Here is a 21,720-nt window from a genome sequence, read left to right as displayed (position 1 = left end):
AACATCTTGATTTCGCAGTTGCTTTAGAGATCACAATTTTAGATCAATCGACTGATAAATTTTAGATCAATCGACTATCGAAATATATATTTTTCCTTAAACAGTGAATATTTTTAATTCCAACAAAATCACAAATGCAGGAAAAGGTCACCTCTGACCGTCGCATTGATGCTGATATCCCTGATATCGCATGTATTACAAAATATATACAAATATATGAGAATATATCAAAAAAGGGGATGTTAGTTAGACCGCTTATAACTCATGAACGGCTTGTCGGATTTTGATAATTCATAAAAATCTAAAAAAAACTGAAAATCTAGAGAATTTGCATAAAAATATGCTAATGGGAATTTGAATAATTTTCTGTAATATTTATATCCTCAGCCATATGGCTGGAGAGAGTATATATCATTTGATACGGTCATACGGTGCCTAGTCTAAATAACGGTTTTAGACCCTAGGTCTCTTTGGACCAAATGCGTTTCAGGACATTTGGAATATATCTAGCGATGTCCGCCCTTCTGTCTGGCTGATGCGCCCGATAACTCTCAAAGGAAGTATCTGTTCTGGTCCAAACTTGGTACATCGTAATATTTTCATCAAACTTCGGAGATGGGCAATATCTGTCCACTCCTTCTGGTACCTCCAACACAAAAGATCAAAATTTTCAGAAAATATATTTTCTGCACAGAAAGAAAACCGATAATCAGATTTTTCTCTTACTTTGTAAATTATAATATTGGCGCCAGTTCTAGGTCAGTTGGACAAAATCGTTCCACTCAAGTACCTCCCCCATAAACGGTCAAAATTTTGAATAATTACAAGTCTTCTAAAATGTTATTAAAGAGTCCGATTGTCTTCAAATTTTACACATTCCAATAATTTGATTAACCTTAGGTCTGATGTTAAAATGGAATACATCGGTCCACTCCTTCTGGTACATCCCCCATAAAAAGGTCGAAATTTTCAAAAAATAAAAAAAATATTTTTTGCACGGAAATGGGAGCAATAATCCGATTTTGCTCAAACCTTGCAAATCTTAATATTTGCCTCAGTTCTTGGTCAGGTGTAAAAATGGATAATATCGGTCCACTTCATTAAGAGCTTCCCCCACAAAGGTTCAAAATATTGAAGAATTATAACTCTTATAAAACATGACGTGGGAGTAAGATTGTCTTCAAATTTCACACACCCTTATATTTTTATGAATCTGGTATTAAGAAGGAATATATCGGTTCACTCCTTCTAGTACTTCCCCCACAAAGGGTCAACATTTTGAATCACCATTAAGCTTATTAAATGCGAAATTAAGATCCGTTCCATTTGGACTTGGCAGATCTGAATATTTCTATCGACACAGGATCTGTTATAAGTACGGTAGAGATCGGACCATTCCTTCTGCTACCTCCTCCACAAAGGGTCAAAGTTTTGAATAACCAAAATGTTTATAAAATCCGAAGTAAGCCTCAGGTTGTCCTTATATTTCACACATACAAACATTTTTGCTAACCCAAGAACTGTTGTGAAGATGGAATATATCGGTCCTCTCTTTCTGGTACCTCCCCCACAAAGGCTCAACATTTTCAATATCCATGAAGCTCATAAAAATTTCGCTTTTTATGAGCTTCATGGATATTCAACATCTGATTTCATTCCAGACTTGGTACATCGCAATATTTCAATCAACATAAGATCTGTTATAAAGTTGGTAGAGATCAAACAATTTATTTTGGTACCTCTCCTATATAGGGTTCACGATTGTGAAAAACCAAACGCTGAAAGAAAGCGAAATAAGCATTCAAATCTCTTCAAATTTCACACACAGTCGTGTGAAGATGGTACTCCTTCTGGTACCTAACCCACAAAGGGTCACAATTTCAATACTTTACAAATTGCAATATCGAAATATTTTTCTTTCATATTAGTAAAGGAAGTATTCGATATAGTCCAAACCTGGACAGATAAAACTTTTGCAATACTATGTGACGTTGTCAGGAATAAAATGGAAATAAAATGTTCAATATGCATGGAAAAAAATTCTGCTCTTTTCGAAAGAGTGAAGTAGATATTCGAATTTGTATTAGGAATATCTGCTTCATCAAATACCGATGTTTTTTTTTGTGAGACCGTATGTTTTTGGAAAATATTGGTTTCATATCTATGATGACTATTCGAAAAGAGCAGCAATTACATTCACCATTTGCTTTCATTATGTAGTAGATATGAGGATGTTTCTTAGTGGGATCTTCATTCTAGTCTAAAGGTTTAATATTTTTAGAAACTTTGCCGCAAATTCTAGTATTGTAGGCTATTACCGACTATAGCCTTTGATCCCTTGTTTTAAATATAATCCTTTTCCAAGTCATATCATGCACTCTATAGCATTGTTATTTGGTTGGGGAGGTACAAATGCCTTCATCAAATTTTGGCAGAAATCGATTCTGTATTGAATATACAAACCTTCTTTACTGGCATTAATTAAAACAAGTCAAAAAGTATCAGCCGACAGACTTATACCCTCAATGTTCGATTATTTAAATATATTTTAACATCTGTTATGATTATTCAAACTCTTGACTCTGGGCCAATATTGCCCATTTCATATCGGACCTAAAAAGAAATAGTCTGATCTCTACCATCTTTATAAGAGATCTTGTGTTGTATTTCCATCAACACATGAGAGATGTACCAAGTCTGAATGGATTCGGATACTAATTTCGCATTTTATGATCTCAATGGATGTTCAAAATGGGGGGGGGGGCAGGTACCAGAAGGAGAGGACCGATATATCCCATCTTCACAAAAAAATCTTGTGTTAGTAGAAATAATGAAATGTGTGGAATATAAAGAGAACCTGATGCTTATTGTGGATTTTATAAACGTTTTGGTTGTTCAAAACTTTGACCCTTTGTGGGAGAGGTACTTGACAGAGGGGACCGATATTGTACATTTTTGTTCCTAACCTACCACTGATGCAAATATTTTGATTTGCCAAGTTGGAGCAAAATCGGATTAACGTTTCTCTTTCTTTGCAGAAAATATTTTTTGTGAAAATACCGACCTTTTGTGTGGGATATAACAGAAGTAGTATACAGATATTGCCTATTTCTAGATCAGTTTGAAAAAATGTTACGATGTACCAAGTTTGGACCAAATTGGATACTCCCTTCAAGAGTTATCGTGTACACGGACGGACATCGCTAGATCAACACCAAATGTCCTGGCCCAAATAGACCTAGGGTCTAAAACACTTATTTCGAAAAAGGAACGTTTGGGCCGTATAAAATGATATATACCCTTTCCAGCCTTATGGCTGAGGATATACAAAAATCCACAATAAGCTACTGATGCAAATTTAAAATTATTTACCTCAAATAAATCGGCATTGTTTATAGAATAACACTTATTGGACTTATTTTTAAGGTACAAATGGAAAGCTGCTGAAATAAATATAAGTATCGTGTCGCTTAATGTATTCTCAAAAATATATACAAAACTGCAATTGAAAATCGACTGCAATTTAATTAACAAAAACTTTGCAGATTTTCGAGACATTTTTCCTTGAACTTAATGACTGAATGTCACTCTCATTGCTTAGGAATTATTAAAAACAAAAAACCATTTTTTTCTACATCCTTTCTTCTAGGAAGCCCATCAATATTAAAAGAATAACCGAAAGAAGTGAAACTGTCAACTTCTGACTCCTGTTTGTGATGTTTCATTATTAATGACCTTTCAGAAAAATTCCACAAACGACAAAGCAGACTTTTGTTTCAAAAGCCAAAAAGCGGTTGAGGACAATTAAATGTACAATTTTTCCAGAAACAATATTTAAACAGTTAAAACTAAACAAAAAAAAGCATGCAACGGAGGATTGTGGTTAGCAAATATTAGTAGGTATTTATTAAATAATATTTTTTTTTCAAGAGAGAAGATATCCATTCGTATTATTAAATTTATAAATCAAATATAATTTAAGAGAAATACACACATTTTAATATTCGCATAAACCAAAAATTTCCCAAGGTCGCTATGGGTAGCATAAAAAACCATACATTTCTGTGGATTCCGATTTTTTATACAAAGTATTCACTTTGTTTGCGTAGGTTTTGTGCGAATATTAACAGCGGCGTTTGTCATCGATGACATAAAAATGACATCCACGGAAAAATAGACTCCTGTCCTGACTCTTCCCATTTGAATAAAATCCTACATTTTTATTGAAATAAAAAAAGAAACGATTCCAGAATGTGTCAATAAAAGACAAAGGGAATACTAACTGTAATACATTGAATATTTTAGAGACGTTTGTTTGTGTGTGTGCGTTTGTGAAAGAGATACTGGTTTACAATAGCGGGATTATTTTTTGTTATATAATAACTGCATATGATATAGAAGGAGTAGAAATAGAATATGTTTGTTGTCACACATATATATATATATATATATATATATATATATATATATATATATATATATATATATATATATATATATATATATATATATATATATATATATATATATACCTGAAAAGCAGTAGAAAAAATCTGGATTTTTAAGGAAAACAAACAATACAGTTCTGTATATTCAATTGATGCTTGTAAGTCTGCTTTACGTGTTTTATATGCACGTAGATTATTAAATAATTGTGGTGTTGATGGCATTTTTACCGGTGTATTTTATACTTTGTTTATAAATAATTTTTTATGAAATCAATTACGGTAGAAAAGTGCATGATACCTTATGAAAGAAGTATTCGATTTGATCAAAACTTTGCAAATTGCAATCTTTTTATTAATATCGACCTATTAGAAATTACCAGGAATCAACGACATTGACTAGCTCCTTTTGATAAAATGTAAAAAAGCTGCAATTACCCTCCACGAAACGAATTTTAAAATTTTTACATAAAATCCGCTAACAATTCTGTCAAAATCTTAAAAATACCGAATTTAGCCGTTATATTAGGGTCTATAGGACGACGTGGACCTACTGCTATTTTAGTTAGATGCCATTATAATATTCAACTGCAAAACTTGAAAAAAATTGGTGAATAATGTAGCTAAAATCATCAAAATACCGAATAGGGAGGTACCATTATAAGGGGGCTATACCAAAACATGGACCTGTACTTACAATTTTCTGTCATAGGCTGTATCCTATACAAATTTCAAATACAACATTTGAAACAATTCCGGTGAATAATGTCGCTAAAATCATCAAAATACCGAATATCGGGAGGTACCATTATATGGGGGCTATACGAAGACGTTGACCTGCACAGACAATTTTCTGTCTTAGGCTTCAGTGTCCATTACGAACTTCAAATACCAAAATTGAAACAATTCCGGTGAAAATGTCGTTAAAATCAGCAAAATAGCCAATATCGGGAGGTGCCGTTATATGTTAAATTACCAAAATACCGAAAATAGGGAGGTTCCATAATGGGGGGGATACACCAAAACCTACATGGCCCATTTTCAATACCAAAAGTCCTGCAGACATGATATATATTTAAGTTAAATTTTATCAACCAACTTCATTTTGTTAGGAAGCTAGAGTCATGTGCACAGACGGACGGACATCGCTAAATCGACATAGAATTTTATGATGATCAAGATTTTGTGGGGTCCTAAGTGTATGTTTCGAGGTGTTACAAAAGGAATGGCAAACTTATGGATCCATCATACTACTGTCGAGGGTAGGTATAATATGCAGCATAACATTCAAATTTTTCCCAAAATCATCTTCAAATAATTATGAGTATTTTTTGAGTCACTTAACCAAGTTATTGTTGAGTTTATCTTCTATGCCTTTATTTGCCTATGTTGATTGTGATTTCTTACAGAATGCTGTTACAGATTTCATTCATAAAATATCTTCACAAAAAGACTGTAAGAGGGCAATGTTTGATATGTAAAACCGACATATGACTCTCTTTTTTGTTCTCTAAATCTAAGAGAAGTGAGTTTTCAGTGCACTGTTAAAAGCTCTTTTCTTTCAAAATAAATATAAACCAGCCTTTCTCACAATATCTGCCTTAGTAGTAGTAATAGACTCTCTCTAGTACTGCCAAACAATGACAAATATATATTGAGAGAATAAGTGTGCTTTGTTTATACTTTTTCGTTCGAGGCTGCTCATAACTGATATAAACAAATCTCTATCAAAATGTGGCAACTTAAAAAAAGAGTAAAGAGAATGCACGTGCTCAAGTGTACATTGTGCGAACAACAAAATAGACACAACAGAGCATCCATAATGATAAGGAAAAGATTTTATAAACGGATATCAACACATGGTTTTGTCAGCTGTAATCAGTCATCTGTGGACTGCCTTTTTAAACGGTGAAAGTCTCAATTGTTGATAATATGTGTAGTTTGTAATGCGACGCAAGTTAACGGTCAAATGTAATTTGACATAAAATAATATTTTCCACAAATAAATAATTATTTTGAAAAATTACACCATACTTTGATATGAATTTAAGTTATTTTAAATACGTGGTTGCCAAAACGATGATAAAAGGAAGCGCAAAAAATACTATTTTTTGAATAAAATTTGATGTGTCTCACGTGCGTTGCGTTATAGGATATACACTTTTAATATGCTCTATGACCAACAAAGGTAAAAACCCGTACTTACCCACAAGGATAAAAATTAACATTGTGGATTATATTATTATTTTTTGTTAGGGGAGTTTAATAAGTCTACAAACATATAAGAAATATATAATTTAAAACTATAATTAGAAAAAAATATTAATTTTTTTCGAACACGTTACATTAAAATTTATCAGTCTTCTATGCAGAATTAACAACTAAAACCGGGTGAGGTTCAGTCGATCCTCCAGCATGACTTAAAGAAGTCATTAAAAAATAAAAGTACAGGGAAAAAATATTCGGTCCAGTCTTCAAGAAATCTTTAAAGTACTATTAAATTGGTGATACCGATATGATGGTTGTTATCTATTGCGAATTTTAGATAGCATATTATCACCAAGTAAATCAGGAGGTCAGCTCAATTGTGGCTCGATGGGTGCGTCTATAAACAGAATTGTCAGTTTTGGACTTAAGATCAGCCAGAAGCACTGTAAAGTTTACCAACGCATCTAGAAACCAGTAAAGAAAGTCTTAAAGTCGGGCAGGGGCCGACGGAGTGCATATTACGGTTGTGGGTAACAAATATAACAAATCGGATGAATAATATATATGGAAGCTATAGCTATATCTGAACCGATCTTCACCAAATTTAACATACTAGCTTCTAGACTCAATTCGGTCGTATGTGCCAAATTCCATCCCATTTGGACCAATATTAGACGTTTGGTGCACAATAAAACGTAAATCGGACGAAGTTATATATGGGAGCTATATCCAAATCTGAAACGATCTCGATAAAATTTAGCAAATGTATTTCTGAGCTGTATTTGATATATTTCCCCAAATATTGTTGTTGCATAGTGCATATTACGGCGGCGGTGGACAAAAATAACAAATCGGATGAACAATATATATGGGAGCTATAGCTATATCTGAACCGATTTCGATCAAATTTGACATACATATTTTAAGGCCTAATTTGGGTGTATATGCAAAATTCCGTAAGATTCGGGCTGATATTACACGTTTGGTGCACAATAAAAGGCATATCGGACGAAGATATATATGGGAGCTATATCTAAATTTTGACCGATTATCTCCAATTTCAATAGGGTTCGTCCTTGGGCCAAACCAAAGATCTTTTCAAAATTTCATCTGGATCGGGCAATAAATGCGACCTGTACTTTGTTTACAAAAATACATGGACAGACGGACGGACGGACGGACATGCATAAATCGACTCAGAATGTGATTCTATGCAGATCATCAAAAGGAACTATGGGTCTATCTCGTTTCCTTTTGCCTGTTACAAACAAATGCACAAAGACATAATACCCTGACCACCTTGTGGTGTAGGGTATAAAAATCACTATTAGGTGCAGTTTATGGCTTGATGGCATCATTGGACTTCTTCAAAGATATTGAAAATCGGAACGTAACTGTGAATGTTAAGTGCTACCGTGAGATGATATCCATCCCAGTATCTTCACATTTCACTCCTTGTGGTACCTCCCCCATAACGGGTCAAATTTTTGAATAACTACAACTTTTAAAATGTGGCTCATCCTAATATTTCCACCAACACAAGATCCACTAGGAGATGGGATACATTTGCCAATCCCTTCTGGTACCTCTCCAACAAAGGGTCAAAATTTTTAATAATTATATTTCTCACAAGATGCGAAATATGCATCTGATGCTGTCTAAAATTCGCACATTCTAATACTTTTACTAACACAAGGTCGGGTGTGAAGATGATAGATATCAGCCAACCCCTCCTTGTAGCTCCCCCACAAAGATTTACAACTGTCAGTGTTTATTAATCCCCTAACTTGCTAAACAATTTAGCGACTCTTTCCAAACTTGAAATTTCTCTCAAACGGGGATCGGAAATATATGGGTACACCCCTTGTGGTACCTTCCTCACAAAAGTTGAACAATTTCTTTAAATTGTGTTATCAGCACTCATCTTTCAACATTTTACAAAAATAATCACATATCCCATAAAATGTGAAGAAAGTAGTTGGTATAGGCACCGGATTTGTTGTCACATTTGGGTCAGATACGAAATGGACAATCTTGACCCTCTTCTTCGGAACTTACACCATAAAGAGTCAGCAGTTAGAATAATCATAACTAAGACTGATGTATACCCATTAACAAAACCTACTGATTGAATTTGTAAATTGTTTATGAGTGATTCGACGTGTTCCCTTTTTAAGAACCTATAAAACTTTTCCCATTTCCTTCATATTTCCACATTATTTTTACAAAAACAACTTAGTCCATTTACCTACCGAATTTGTCACACAATTTCCCAATATTATTTACACAAAAAATTCCATCGTGTTTTTTTCCTTGCTTGTTTGTAACGTTAATACCTTAAAAGGGTTTCAATTTTCTATACAATATAAATGAAAATGGCGCCCAATCGTGTTTTTTAATAAGTTCTCGTTTTTCATGAATCCGTCATTTGTTGGTATTTGTTTTCGAATTGATTTGCATTCAGCGAATGATATGATTTTTGTCGGTTAAAGCTTTGTTGATTCTTTCATTTTTTATCGCTACATTGTTCTCATATGGAAATTAAGGACAAATATGTAATAAAAAGGATGTGGGTGGATGGAATAATGTTTTCACTTGTAAATTCTTTGAATTGAATCATTTATAGAAAGGAAATGCAAAAATTGAAATTTTTCACTCAAAGTTTTTGTTTGCAAATAATAAGATAATCTAAAATAAAACCAATTAACCAAAGGCCAAAAGTCGGATGGGGATTTTTGGAAGTAGATCATATCAAGCAAATGGAAAAATTCGGTTATATATGGAACACTATATTCACTTTGGGCTGATATTACATACAATTATAATAACCGTAAAATCGGATAAAGAAGTATATTAAAGCTACTTAAAAATATGAACCGATCTCGTTAACATTTGGCAGAAGTACTTTCGAGTACTGATGGCTGATATTTTATCATTTTTGTGGAGTGCGTATTACGTTTGTGAGGGACGTTAACACCAAATCGGATGAAACATATACAGGGTTAGATCAAAACAAGTTAAAAAGCAGTAAGTTCGGCCGGGCCGAACTTTTAATACCCTCCACCATTTGCAACGAATTTGGAAATTTTCAAAAAATAAAATCCTTAAAAAATTCTGTTAAAATTTTAAAAATACCGAATATAGCCGTTATTTTGGGGTCTATACGATGTGGACATACAAAGGCATTGTTTGTCATAAGCCACTACCATATTCAAATTCGAAACTTGAAATAAACGGTGAATAATGTAGCTAAAATCATCAAAATACCGAATATAGGGAGGTACCGTTATATGGAGGCTATACGAAGACCTGGACCCGCACAGACAATTTTCTGCCACAGACCGTAGTTCCCATAACGAACTTCAAATACCAATTTTAAAACAATTCCGGTGTATAATGTCGCTAAAATCATCAAAATACCGAATATCGGGAGGTACCGTTATATGGGGGCTATATGAAAACGTGGACCTTCATGGCCCATTTACGAACTTAACCTGCCTACTGGAAAAATAAACATGTGTGCAAAATTTTAGCCACCTATCTCAATTCATTCGAAAGATAGCGTGATTACAACAGACGGACAGACAGACGGACATCGCTAAATCGACTTAGAATTTTACGCTGATCAAGAATATATATACTTTGTTGGGTCTGATATGAGTATTTCGAGGAGTTACAAACGGAATGACAAAGTTAATATACCCTCCATAGTATGGTGGAGGGTATACAAACTGCAACGAACTTCAGACTGCTGTCATTTCTAAGTCACTCGTCCGACAGCTGCTACAAATATTGCAGTGACAGTTCATTATATTGTTTACAAGCGAACAAAAGCTTTTTGGTGAGAATTTTCCAGGAAAAAGGTTATTTGTGGTGGAATTCAATCTTGATAGTTTGATTTCTTTATATTTGGTTGGAAAACCGCAAGTGGCTATGGTTAGAGCACTCCAGCATTTAAAAGTGAATAAATCTTTTGTGTCTCGAACCATCGATCGTTACCGTTATATGGGTAGCGTAGCCCGACGTCAAGGAAGTGGACGGAAGAAGACAGCAACATCAGCAGAAATGGTTCGAAAAGTAAAGAAGCAACTTGATCAAAACCCGCGTCGCAGTGGCCGAAAAATGGCTCGAGAGCAGAGCATATCGCAATATTCCATTCGACAAATATTGAAATATGAGCTCAGGGTAGAGCCATTGAAATTCCAAAAAGTCCAAGAGCTTACACCGCAACAGAAATAAAATAGACTCAAAAGAGTTGCTTTTCTTGGCTGAAAGTGGTATCTGCCGATTTTGGTTTTATCCGATGAGAAAACATTCGTTGTCCAGCAGTTTGTGAACAAACAAAATGATCGCGTTTACTTGCCAAAGAGCTCAGCCAAAAATGTACACCGTCGGTTGGTCACCAGAATCAAAGCGTCGGCCATGGTGATGGTGGTGGCCGCTATAACAGCCGATGGTCGCTCTCCGCTCGTATTAAACGACCGTGGCATCAATATAAATGCTGAATATTATCTCGAAAATATTCTGGAGGGTGTATTAAAACCTTGGGCAAGCACCATCGCACTTAGCACACGCTGAGGTTTCTCGCTTCTTTTCCAGCGCACAATCGCCACCAAAATCTCCGAATACCAAACCGTTGGACTATTGTGTCTGGAGAGCTTTGGAAAGCAAGGCTGGCACTAAAAATATCAAAGTGTCGATCACCTCAAGCGAGCACTTCGCCGGGAATGGGCCAAAATACCGCAGACGGTTTAATTGGCCGTTTTAAGGCCATAATTCGTGTCAATGTGGACCAATTCGGACAAATCTAAACTTATTCTAAAATTTTATACTATTTCCGACATTTTTTGCTTTCATTTAATAAAATTTAAAAAGGAGTGTAAAATTTATGGCGTTTGACTTTGTTGCAGTTTTTTTTATTCCACCCTGTACCTCTTATTATTTCTACATGAAATATGACTTTTCGATTTTGATACAAGTATCTATCTCAATTTCAATTGTTTACTATTTGTATTTTGCCAAAACTTGGTATTCGTTGGATATTTTTTAGTTGATATATATATGAAAAGTCTACTTATATTTGTTGACTTCAGAATGGAAAATCGACATTTTTAACTCCCATCTAGTTTTTATTGTTTTCTTTATAATGTAGTGGTGCACCCAGCACCATACTATCGCTCATTTTGACATGCGTCAATTTTATCCTGCAGCATCGTGACAATATTGAAGGGATAACCTCCAAGTAAACCATATTTATTATTTTTGATGATATCACCACACATGACAAACTGTCAAATATTTAAATTCCAAAACAATCGGATTTTGAATGCAAATTTATTCGGAACGTTGCAGATATACATATATGTTTATTGAGTTGAAAGAAATATTTTATCGCTGTGATTTAACGGCCTGACTTTTATTTCTTTGACAGCATTCAATAATTTTACACATGACTTGCTATGAATGTGAAGTACACGTGTTCTCTTTTTTGGGGTTTGCCCATTGGGCATTAAGAACAGATTTTATGGATCAACTTAATTGTATGGGCTATGAAAATATAAAAAGTGACTAATGGGGATTTTATTACCCCAATATTCTCAAAGCAAGATATGGTAATTATTTTTCCAATAGAAATTGAAAAGATTTTTGGGTTTCATACGTCTTTGCAAAAATATCCTTGAAAAGAGAGAACAAGAAATTAAAAGTGACCAAAGTGAATTTAGTCAATGAACGATGAAACGTGGACAACGGTTAGGCGATTTTTCCCAAAGTCAATGCACGACACACAAAAACAGGCGAGACGAAAAGTATTGTCTCCCCCCAAAGCCACAGATATAATAAGTTGTGGAAAAATGATTGTTAATTCTTGGTATTAAAGCCATCAAAGCCATTGAGGATAATTTTAGGTTCAATGTTTTAACAGGCAAATGGTTGCGTTGGTAGTGAGAACATAATTACATACAAATCGACTTTAATGGGTGGTAAGGGTGAAAAAAAAAAACTGACTTAAAGATGATATGATCTCCTACATAATCACTACCATCATCATCAGCATTGTTTTCTCTTCTCTTTTCTATAATGACGTTTTGTTGTGTGCCTCCCTGGAGAAAGATGATGTGTTTGAGGCATTTGTTGTCGTTCCCCTTGTAGTTGTTGTGGGAAATCGCCCTCCAAACAATACTACATTCAAATACAAATCATATCTCGTTTTTAAAATCGTTATTAGAAAATATAAACAAATGAGTATATAAATCACATATTTATCATCTAACAAATTTCCAGCCCTGGGGTTTTTATTCAATTTGCATTATTTTGTGTTTGGGTAAACCATCAAATTATGTTGGCATGCGAGAAAGCTTTTGCATTGGAACTAACGAGATAGCGTCTGTCTGTTGTAATCATGGTATCTTTCGAACGAATTGAGATAGAAGGCTACAATTTTGGACAAATGTTAATTTTGCCTGTAGGCAAGTTTGTAAATGGGGCATGTAGGTCCACGTTTTCATATAGCTCCCATATAACGGTACCTCCCGATATTCGGTATTTTGATGATTTTAGCGACGTTAATCAACGGAATTGTTTTAAATTTGGTATTTGAAGTTCGTAGCCTAAGACAGAACATTGTCTATTCAGGTTCACGTGTTCGTATAGCCCCCATATAACGGAACCTCCAAATATTCGGTGTTTTTAGGATTTTAGTGACAGTATTCATCGGAATTGTTTAAAATTGCATATTTAGAGTTCGTAATGGGAACTACAGTCTGCGACAGAAAATTGTCTATGCTGGTCCAGGTCTACGTGTAGGCACCATATATCAGTACCTCCCTATATTCGGTATTTTGACGATTTTAGGTACAATACTCACCGAAATTGTTTGAGTTGTCGTATTTGAAGTTCGTAATGGATGTGACAGAGAATTGTCTATGCAGGTCCAGGTCTTCGTATAAATCCGATATAACGGTACCTCCCGAAATACGGTATTGTGATGATTTTAGCTACATATTCATCGTTCATTTCAAGTTTCGAATTTGTATATGGTAATGGCTTATGACAAACAATGATTATGTGGGTCCATGTCGTATAGACCCCAATATAACGGATATATTCGGTATTTTTAAGATTTTTACAGAACTTTTAAAGGATTTTATTTTTTGAAAATTTTCAAATTCGTTCCAAATGGTGGAGGGTATTCATTCATGTTATATCTATAAAAAAGGAAATATTTTTGTACGTTTGATTGTTTGTAATTTATTAACACAAGAACCGCTGCATAGATTTTCCTGAAAATTTCCAAATATACCACAACATCAGCTGGAAGTAATATAGGCTTCATTAATTTTTTAAATTACACCGGCAACTGGATATATAGCATTAAAATCTGAAGATCCTCACAAAATTTTAGAATTTCTATGCAAACATCTTTTGATCGGTTGTAGATACAGTCCTTCATTTGTAGTTTGGAGTTTGTAATTGATTTTGACAAAAAAAAAAAAAAATCAATTAACTAAATTATATAGAAAACGGCTCAGATTTGAATATAGTTCCCATATATATTTTCGTCCGATTTTGCATATTTGATGAACCAAACACGATATGTATATCAGATTCTAATACTTATTTGAATTCGCCAAATTATATTGAAATCCGTTGATGTGTTGATGTAGCTCCTATATATAGCTTTGCTCACTTTCACACATTTTATGCACCAAACACTTATGTCCGACACCAATAAAATTCGGAATGAGTGACGAAATATGGCACAAAAAAAAATTGAAATCGGTTCAGATTTTATTTTAGCTTCCATATTCATTTTCGGCCGATTTAGTGTATTTGATGCACCATATATACTAATTATCTCCAATTTTGATTGCAAATTCTATTGTCTTCAAATTACTAACATCACAATATTTTTTATAAACCCAAGGTCTGGTGTGAAAATGAAATATATCGGTCCACACCCTCTGGTACCTCTCCCATAAAGGGTTCACATTTTTAATATTCATGAAGCTCATAAAACACGAAATTAATATCCGATTCCATGCAGACTTGATGCATCTCAATATTTCCATAAACACAAGATCTGTTATAAGGTTGGTTGAGATCGGACCATTTCTTCTAGTACCTCCTCTACAAAGAGTGAATGTTTTATGTAACCCAAACGATCATAAAATCCGAAATAAACATCCGGTTCTTTGAAAATTTCACACATCATAATGGTGTGAAAATAGAATATATCGGTCCACTCCTTCTGGTACCTACAAAGGGATCTAGATTTTTGAAAAACAAAACTCTCACAGACAAAGCGAAATAAAAATCCAACTCTTCTCATATTTCACACATCCGAATATTTTTGCTAACACAAGTTCTGTTCTGAAGATCATTTATATCTGCCAACCCCTTCAGGTACCTCACCCACAAAGGGTCACAATTTACAATACTTATATCTGTCATAACTTGCGAAACAAGTCGGTCTTTACAATTTGCTATATCTAAATATTTATTAATCGAAATTTATGATTTCGCATAAAATGGATATAAATGTTCGATGTCCTTCAAATTTTAACCATACCAATATTTTTATCTGTATTAGATGAAGTATGAAAATGGAATACTTCGGTCCGCTATACCTGTTACCTTTCCACATTTTCCAAAAATTTTCACGTATCTCATATAAAATATAGGAAGTAGTCGAGATAGTACAAATGACACGTTGTAATATGTTTATCTGTCTTAAGTCAGAACCTCCTCCATAAAGGGTAAACCGTTTGAATAATCATAACTCAAGGCTGAGAGTATACATCTGTCGACAAAACCGACTGATACTATTTTACTTGGCTTAATGGTTTTTAATATCTTGTTTGAGACCCTTTATAAAACTTTTTCCAAACTTTTACACTTACACTTTTGCAGGGTATTTTCACATCAACAAACAGTCCATACACCCACCGAATTTGCCACATAATTTCACAATATTACTATTTACATAATAAACTTCCATCGTTTTTTCCGTGCTTGTTTGTTACGTTAATACCTTAAAAGGGTTTCAATTTCCTGTAAAATCGTGTTTTGGTTAGTTCTCTTTTTTCGTGAATTCATCATATTCTGGTATTTGTTTTCGAATTGATTTGCATTCAGCGAATGATATGCTTTTTTCGGTGAAAGCTTTGTTGTGTAATGTACGGGTTAATATTTATTTTACATCATGGATGTCTTCTGGCCTTTGGTTGCATGGTGGACTTTGGGAGCCATTAAGTGGTAGCTGCAGTCGGGAATTGGGGGGTTCTTGTCCACCTTCAACCAATGCAATATTCCTTTACAGATATTAATTTTAGACTCCCATAACAAAACAACAAAATGCACTGACCAAGTGGAACAGTGATTATAGAAAAAGAAATCTACAAACTAATACCCCAAACAAAAGAAAGTAAGAATTTATATAAGTTATTGTCTCAACTGAAAGATTAATAATAAAGTTCCCAGATGTTCAGGGAAATTGCCTCTATACCCTCGCCAACCTTAGACCATAATGGCATATTTTGATATGGACCCCAAAAATACCTTTCAACTCGTTTCTATTTTGGCATCCCTATAAACAAGAAAACGTCCTATAAGACACTACCAATTCATTTTGAATTCACTACAAACTTTATTCAAATCATAATATTTAAATAAAATATTTTAAATTTGTATGCAATTTGTTATATATATAATCCATTAACTAATAAACTATTTGTAAATAATATAATTATCACCGCGATTGAAATGAAAAGAAATAAATATAATGATCCCTCAAAGGGTTAATAAATCAATATAAAAGTAATCTCAGCAGATATGAATATCACCACTATGTGGAATACATTGCTGAGCATACCGTTTATTTATGAAAGGAGCACATAATGATTAAGAGAGAGAAAGAGTAATTTGTCATATATTTTGTTCTAGACAATTTTTAATACAGTGGTGAACTCTCACCATCCAAAAGTCAAGTAAACAGATTATATTACTTTTTCTCCATCTTCTTGGGTGCTCTTCATGTAAACAAAAGAAATAAGGGGAAAAAACGAACAAGATTTACCTTACAATTTGCGAAGCTGTCCGGTATTGATGAAGGCCTTCTCCAATTCTGGAAGCTGCATTTCTGTTTTTACGTTGGGCTTTCTTGCTATGCGATTTTATAGATTTATATCATGCTATAAAGTTATGGGTTTTTACATGCAATAATATTATTATGAATATAATTATCTTCTAATGAACATGACATACAATAGAGATATTATGATCTAAGACAAATCCATTGAATGTATTAAAACTGAAACATTCAACTCGAATAATTTTTAGTTCAATCGACTTGGTTAGACTATTGATTAAAATCGGAAAAAATATATTAAAAAATATTGTATATCATGTTTACGGTTACTATGGGTAATTTAATATTATACTTAGTAGGAAAATCAGGGTATCATCATTGAAATTTGTTGGTAATCAGCATAAACAGAGTCAAAAATGGTATTCTGTGGAAAGTAGGTACAAGTTCCGGGATTAATGGACCCTTCTAGGTGCCCTCTTCAAACACGTCAGCGATATGGACATTTTGATATTTATGGATTGCCGGTTAGGTTTCTGGAGATATCATTTCTAAATCATCTATTCAATCCTTAGATAGAGTTGGGAAAAATAGAATTGTCCAGATAACTCCCCGGATAACAGAATCTGATCGATTTGGGTATGATCATTCAAGTTGTAGGTTATGGTGTTGGAAAATTTAGTTCCTCATGCTTGGTATATCAAAATTTATAGATGCACGACTACCCTGTGGGTAGTGTGATCTGGAACTTGAAAACAGTATAGCCAAGACTTCCTCGATGTTGGGTACGGAATAATTCTTTTTTTTTTCGGGCAGATGAATCGCAGTTTGGACAAATGGAAAAATTATGTGTTCGTTCCTCGACTTTCTCAAAATTGTGGGTTGAGGTTAAATTCCCAAGAAGAAAGAATTTGGGGTTGACTTATTTGGCGGCGATCCAAAACCACGAGGGTTGATTTAATATCAATAACTCTGCGGTATATCCTTCACAAATTTTTCTAAAATTTTCTGAGGTTACACGAATGTCACGTTTTTAGCATAAAAATATATTACCTGTTTGAAATATATTTATTTAAGTTATGATTGTGTTTTTTTTTTAAATAATACAAATTTCACTATCACTTTATAATAATGAGGGATTGGTAAGATTTTTGCCGATTTTAATTAAGCAATCTCGATCTATATTCTTTGAAACCTTTAAATGAAAAGAAACAATTTTTCTGGTAGATATGATACTAGGCTTAAGTTGGTTGCAGCGAAAGAACAGAACAAAGTAAAATGTTAAATTCGATATTTACTTATGATCATAATGTTGCCAGCATAAATTAAGTATTATCGAAACACATAAACATATTAAATTTTCAACCAAATTTATCTTGTCTACCAAAAAAGTTGTGTAGAATTCAAAAATTACATTTATTTATGTACCTGGGGACTAAATAGGGAATTGATTGGAATTAATTTATTTTTAGAGCACTGTGAATGTTCATAACCCAAGACATAAACCTTTCGTTTACTAGCGAGGTGAAAATAAAATACTATTGATTAGAAATTATGAATGAAAGGGTAACAATGAATGAATGGAATGTCAATGAAGATTGAGAATTGCAAAAACAAAACAAAAACAGGTTTTCACATTTGTTTTCATTTTATTCTATTGAACTCGTTCTCAAAATGGTAAAGAGATTTTTTTAATAAAAAAAATAAAAGTGAGTTTATCAAAATGAAGAGATATTTGTCTATTGGTGAATTTGTTGTGGTTTTTATTGCAGCCCCATGAATTTCATTAAGTTGGAAGAGTAGTGTATGCTGAAGGCGGACAGTGGAACCCAATTAGAAATAACCATGCGTGTAATATTTTTTTGTTTTTTTTTTTTTTTCTGTGACAAAACGTCCACCACAAACCCTATAATTCGACAAGGTTTCCGCAGGATAATTAGAGGGACAAAGGGCGTCTTAACTTTTTATGTCCTTTCCATGATACGTCCCAATAACTTTGCCGTCCATGTCTTCTAATATATAATAGTGTTGGCCTAATTTTTGTTTAATTTTGGCCTTTACGAAGACTGGGGCAAGCTTAGCGTTGAAGGCCTTTTCTTGATTACTTTGAGCGAAATTGCGTCTATAAACAATTTGGCCAATTGTAAAATTTTGAGGTCTTGTTCGTAAATTATATGAAGCTTGATTTTTATCATAAGCTTTTTTGATGTGGTCTCGTAGGTCATGCCGAATTAGTTGAAGACCATCATCTCTTGACAAAGTGAATGTTGGTTCGTTTAATAATTTCAGTTGTCGGAGGAGTCCATACGAAGATGCATGGGTGACCATATCAAAGCCGTATAATGCTCGATAAGGGGAACACCGTACAGATTGGTGGAATGAATTCCTTAGTGCACAACTGATGTGGCTTAATTTGTTATCCCACAGTTTGTGGTCGTTCTTCAGGTATGCCCGTATTCCCGCAATCAGCGAACGATTGACCCGTTCCGAAGCGTTCGATTGGGGAGAATATAGGGCAGTGTAAATATGGTTGATTCCGTATGATGTAAAGAAGGCATTGAGCTCATTGGATCGAAATTGGCTCCCGTTGTCTCTCACTATGATCTCCGGGACCCCATAGACATGAAAAATTTGCTTAAGCAAGAAGTCTTGAATGAGCGAGGCCGAGAATTTTCGCAGCGGACAAAGCCAGTGGAATTTCGACATATGGTCAAGAACAATGAGAATCCCTATATGACCGAGTTTGCTTCTTGGGTACGGACCGAGTATATCTATATACAATCTTTGAAACGGACGGACGGACTCTGCTGGTTGACCCATTGGGGGCTTCATGGTCATATTGGGGGCCTTTGTGGATTTGCATACGTCGCAATTGCTAACGTATTCGCGGACATCTATAACAATACCTGGCCAGAAAAAGGTTCTTCTTAGAAGGTCAAGGGTCTTTGCCATTCCGCCATGGGAAGCTTCAGGGGAGTCATGGGCCTTGGAGATAAGTTGAGTTCGCAACTTATGGGGAATCCACAGCTTCCAACATAGTTGTTCCTGGGATTCATCGCCAGAATAATGTTCAGTCCTGTAGTATACGTATTTGTCTACGATTTTAATATCGGGGTATTTATTGGGTGCTTTCATAATGGTGCCTTTTAACTCGACGTAGTCACTGTCATCAAAGTGGGGAGAATTAAAGTCAATTAGAGGGTCAACAATTTCAAGTGCGGAAATGTCATCGGGAATCCGGGACAGAGCGTCTGGAACCACATGATCTTTTCCTTTACGGTGGCTGATGGTGAACCTGTAGGGTTGCAATTTGAACACCCATCGAGCCAGTCTACCACTGAGATCAGGTTGGCGCATGAGCCAAACCAAACTCGAGTGGTCCGTAATAACTTAAAAATCCTGAAGTTCCAGGTAGCACCTGAACTTCTTAATCGCCTCTAGAGCCGCCAAACATTCCCTCTCCGTGACGCTGTAATTGCGTTGGGAGGTATTAAGTTTTTTGCTCATAAACGCGATGGGTCGCTCATTTCCCTCGTCGTCATGTTGGACTAAAACCGCGCCGATGCCAAAATCGCTAGCATCGCAGTGCAGGAAAAACTTTTTTGAGAAGTCAGGATTCGCTAGCACTGGAGCTGTAATGAGCAACGACTTGACCATTTCAAATGCTCTTTGAGCCTCTTCTGTCCACTTAAATTTCTTTTTGGTGGAAACCACTTCAGTAATAGGGAACGTAACTGTTGAAAAATTTGGTAAGAACCGTCTATACCACCCGGCGAGACCTAGAAAACCTCTTACTTGTTTTAAGTTTTTGGGTACAGGCCAGTTGGATATAGCGGTTACCTTTTCTGGGTCTGTTGTAATACCCCCGTTTCCAATTACATAACCAAGGTAATTAACTTTGGTGACGCAAAATTTGCTTTTGGACACATTGAGCGTCAAATTTGCCTTCTTAAATTGGGAAGAGATGCGAATAAGGACATCTAGGTGGGTTTTGAAGTCCTCGGAGATAATAATCATATCGTCCAAGTATCCAAAGACGGAATGGCGAAGGTCAGGCGGGATCAGCTCGTCCATAAGCCTACACATTGTTTGTGGGGCATTGCACAGACCGAACGGCATTACCACAAACTGGTAAAGTGGGCGTCCGGGTACTGTGAATGCCGTAAGCTGTTTGGACTTATGGTCGAGACCAATCTGCCAAAACGCATCTTTTAGATCCAATTTGGATATAACATTTGCCTTTGGAAGACGCGAGAAAATGCCCTCGATATTGGGAAGTGGGTATGCGTCTTTTTTTGTAACGGAATTGATTTTCCGTGCATCGAGGCATAGTCGGACCTTGTTAGGTTTCACGACTAGCCTCATAGGTGAACTCCATGGGGAATTGGAAGGCTCAATGACACCTAATCGCAACATTCTGTCTATCTCGGCGAACATCAACTTCTCTACGGCCGGCGAAACGGGGTAAAAACGCTGTTTGATGGGCGAGGCATCGCCCACATCGATTGTATGCTGAATGAGATCCGTCCTGCCGAGACCCTGCTTTTCAAAGTTGGGAAACAATTCAATTACAGCATTCAACTGTTTGCGCTCTTGACAGGTTAGTGGAAAGAATGTGGCATCTGACTCCTTAGACTTCTGTATATCAGTAGGGATATCTATTGAGGATATGTCTGGGGTACAAATTCCATTAGAACTTGTACCAATAATGTCCGTCGCTCCTAAAACACTGTCTAACAATTTAAAAACCTTCCAAAAATCAATCCCTAAAATCAATCTTTGTGAGATAGTGGGAATGATGAAGAGCTTAAGAACTTCGGTTCTGTTCATGAAAGAAACATTTACTTGTATCCAACCCACTACATGCTGACGACTGCCATCAGCAGTCTTGACATATGATTTGAACTCGAAAAAGTTAGGAAATTTAGAAAAATTGTTCTTTGCCAAATCCCCGCCAATACAGCTGACGTTAGCCCCTGTATC

The 21,720-nt window shown here is 35.0% G+C and overlaps 1 protein-coding gene across 1 annotated transcript in view; it reads right to left on the bottom strand.

The window, feature by feature from the left end:
- The window catches only part of LOC131802135 (nucleolar and coiled-body phosphoprotein 1-like), a 160,181-nt gene extending 140,087 nt beyond the window's left edge, over positions 1-20,094 (bottom strand). Inside the window, exon 1 of the mRNA XM_059121573.1 lies at positions 19,541-20,094. Coding sequence (XP_058977556.1) covers positions 19,541-20,094 — 554 coding nt within the window. The remainder of the gene's footprint in view (positions 1-19,540) is intronic.
- Between the last annotated feature and the right edge of the window lie 1,626 nt (positions 20,095-21,720).

This window comes from Musca domestica, unplaced genomic scaffold (genome assembly GCF_030504385.1).
Source record: "Musca domestica strain aabys unplaced genomic scaffold, Musca_domestica.polishedcontigs.V.1.1 2, whole genome shotgun sequence".
NCBI lineage: Eukaryota > Metazoa > Arthropoda > Insecta > Diptera > Muscidae > Musca > Musca domestica.
Note: the sequence above shows the minus strand (reverse complement) of the source record. Positions and strands in the feature narration are given on the sequence as shown.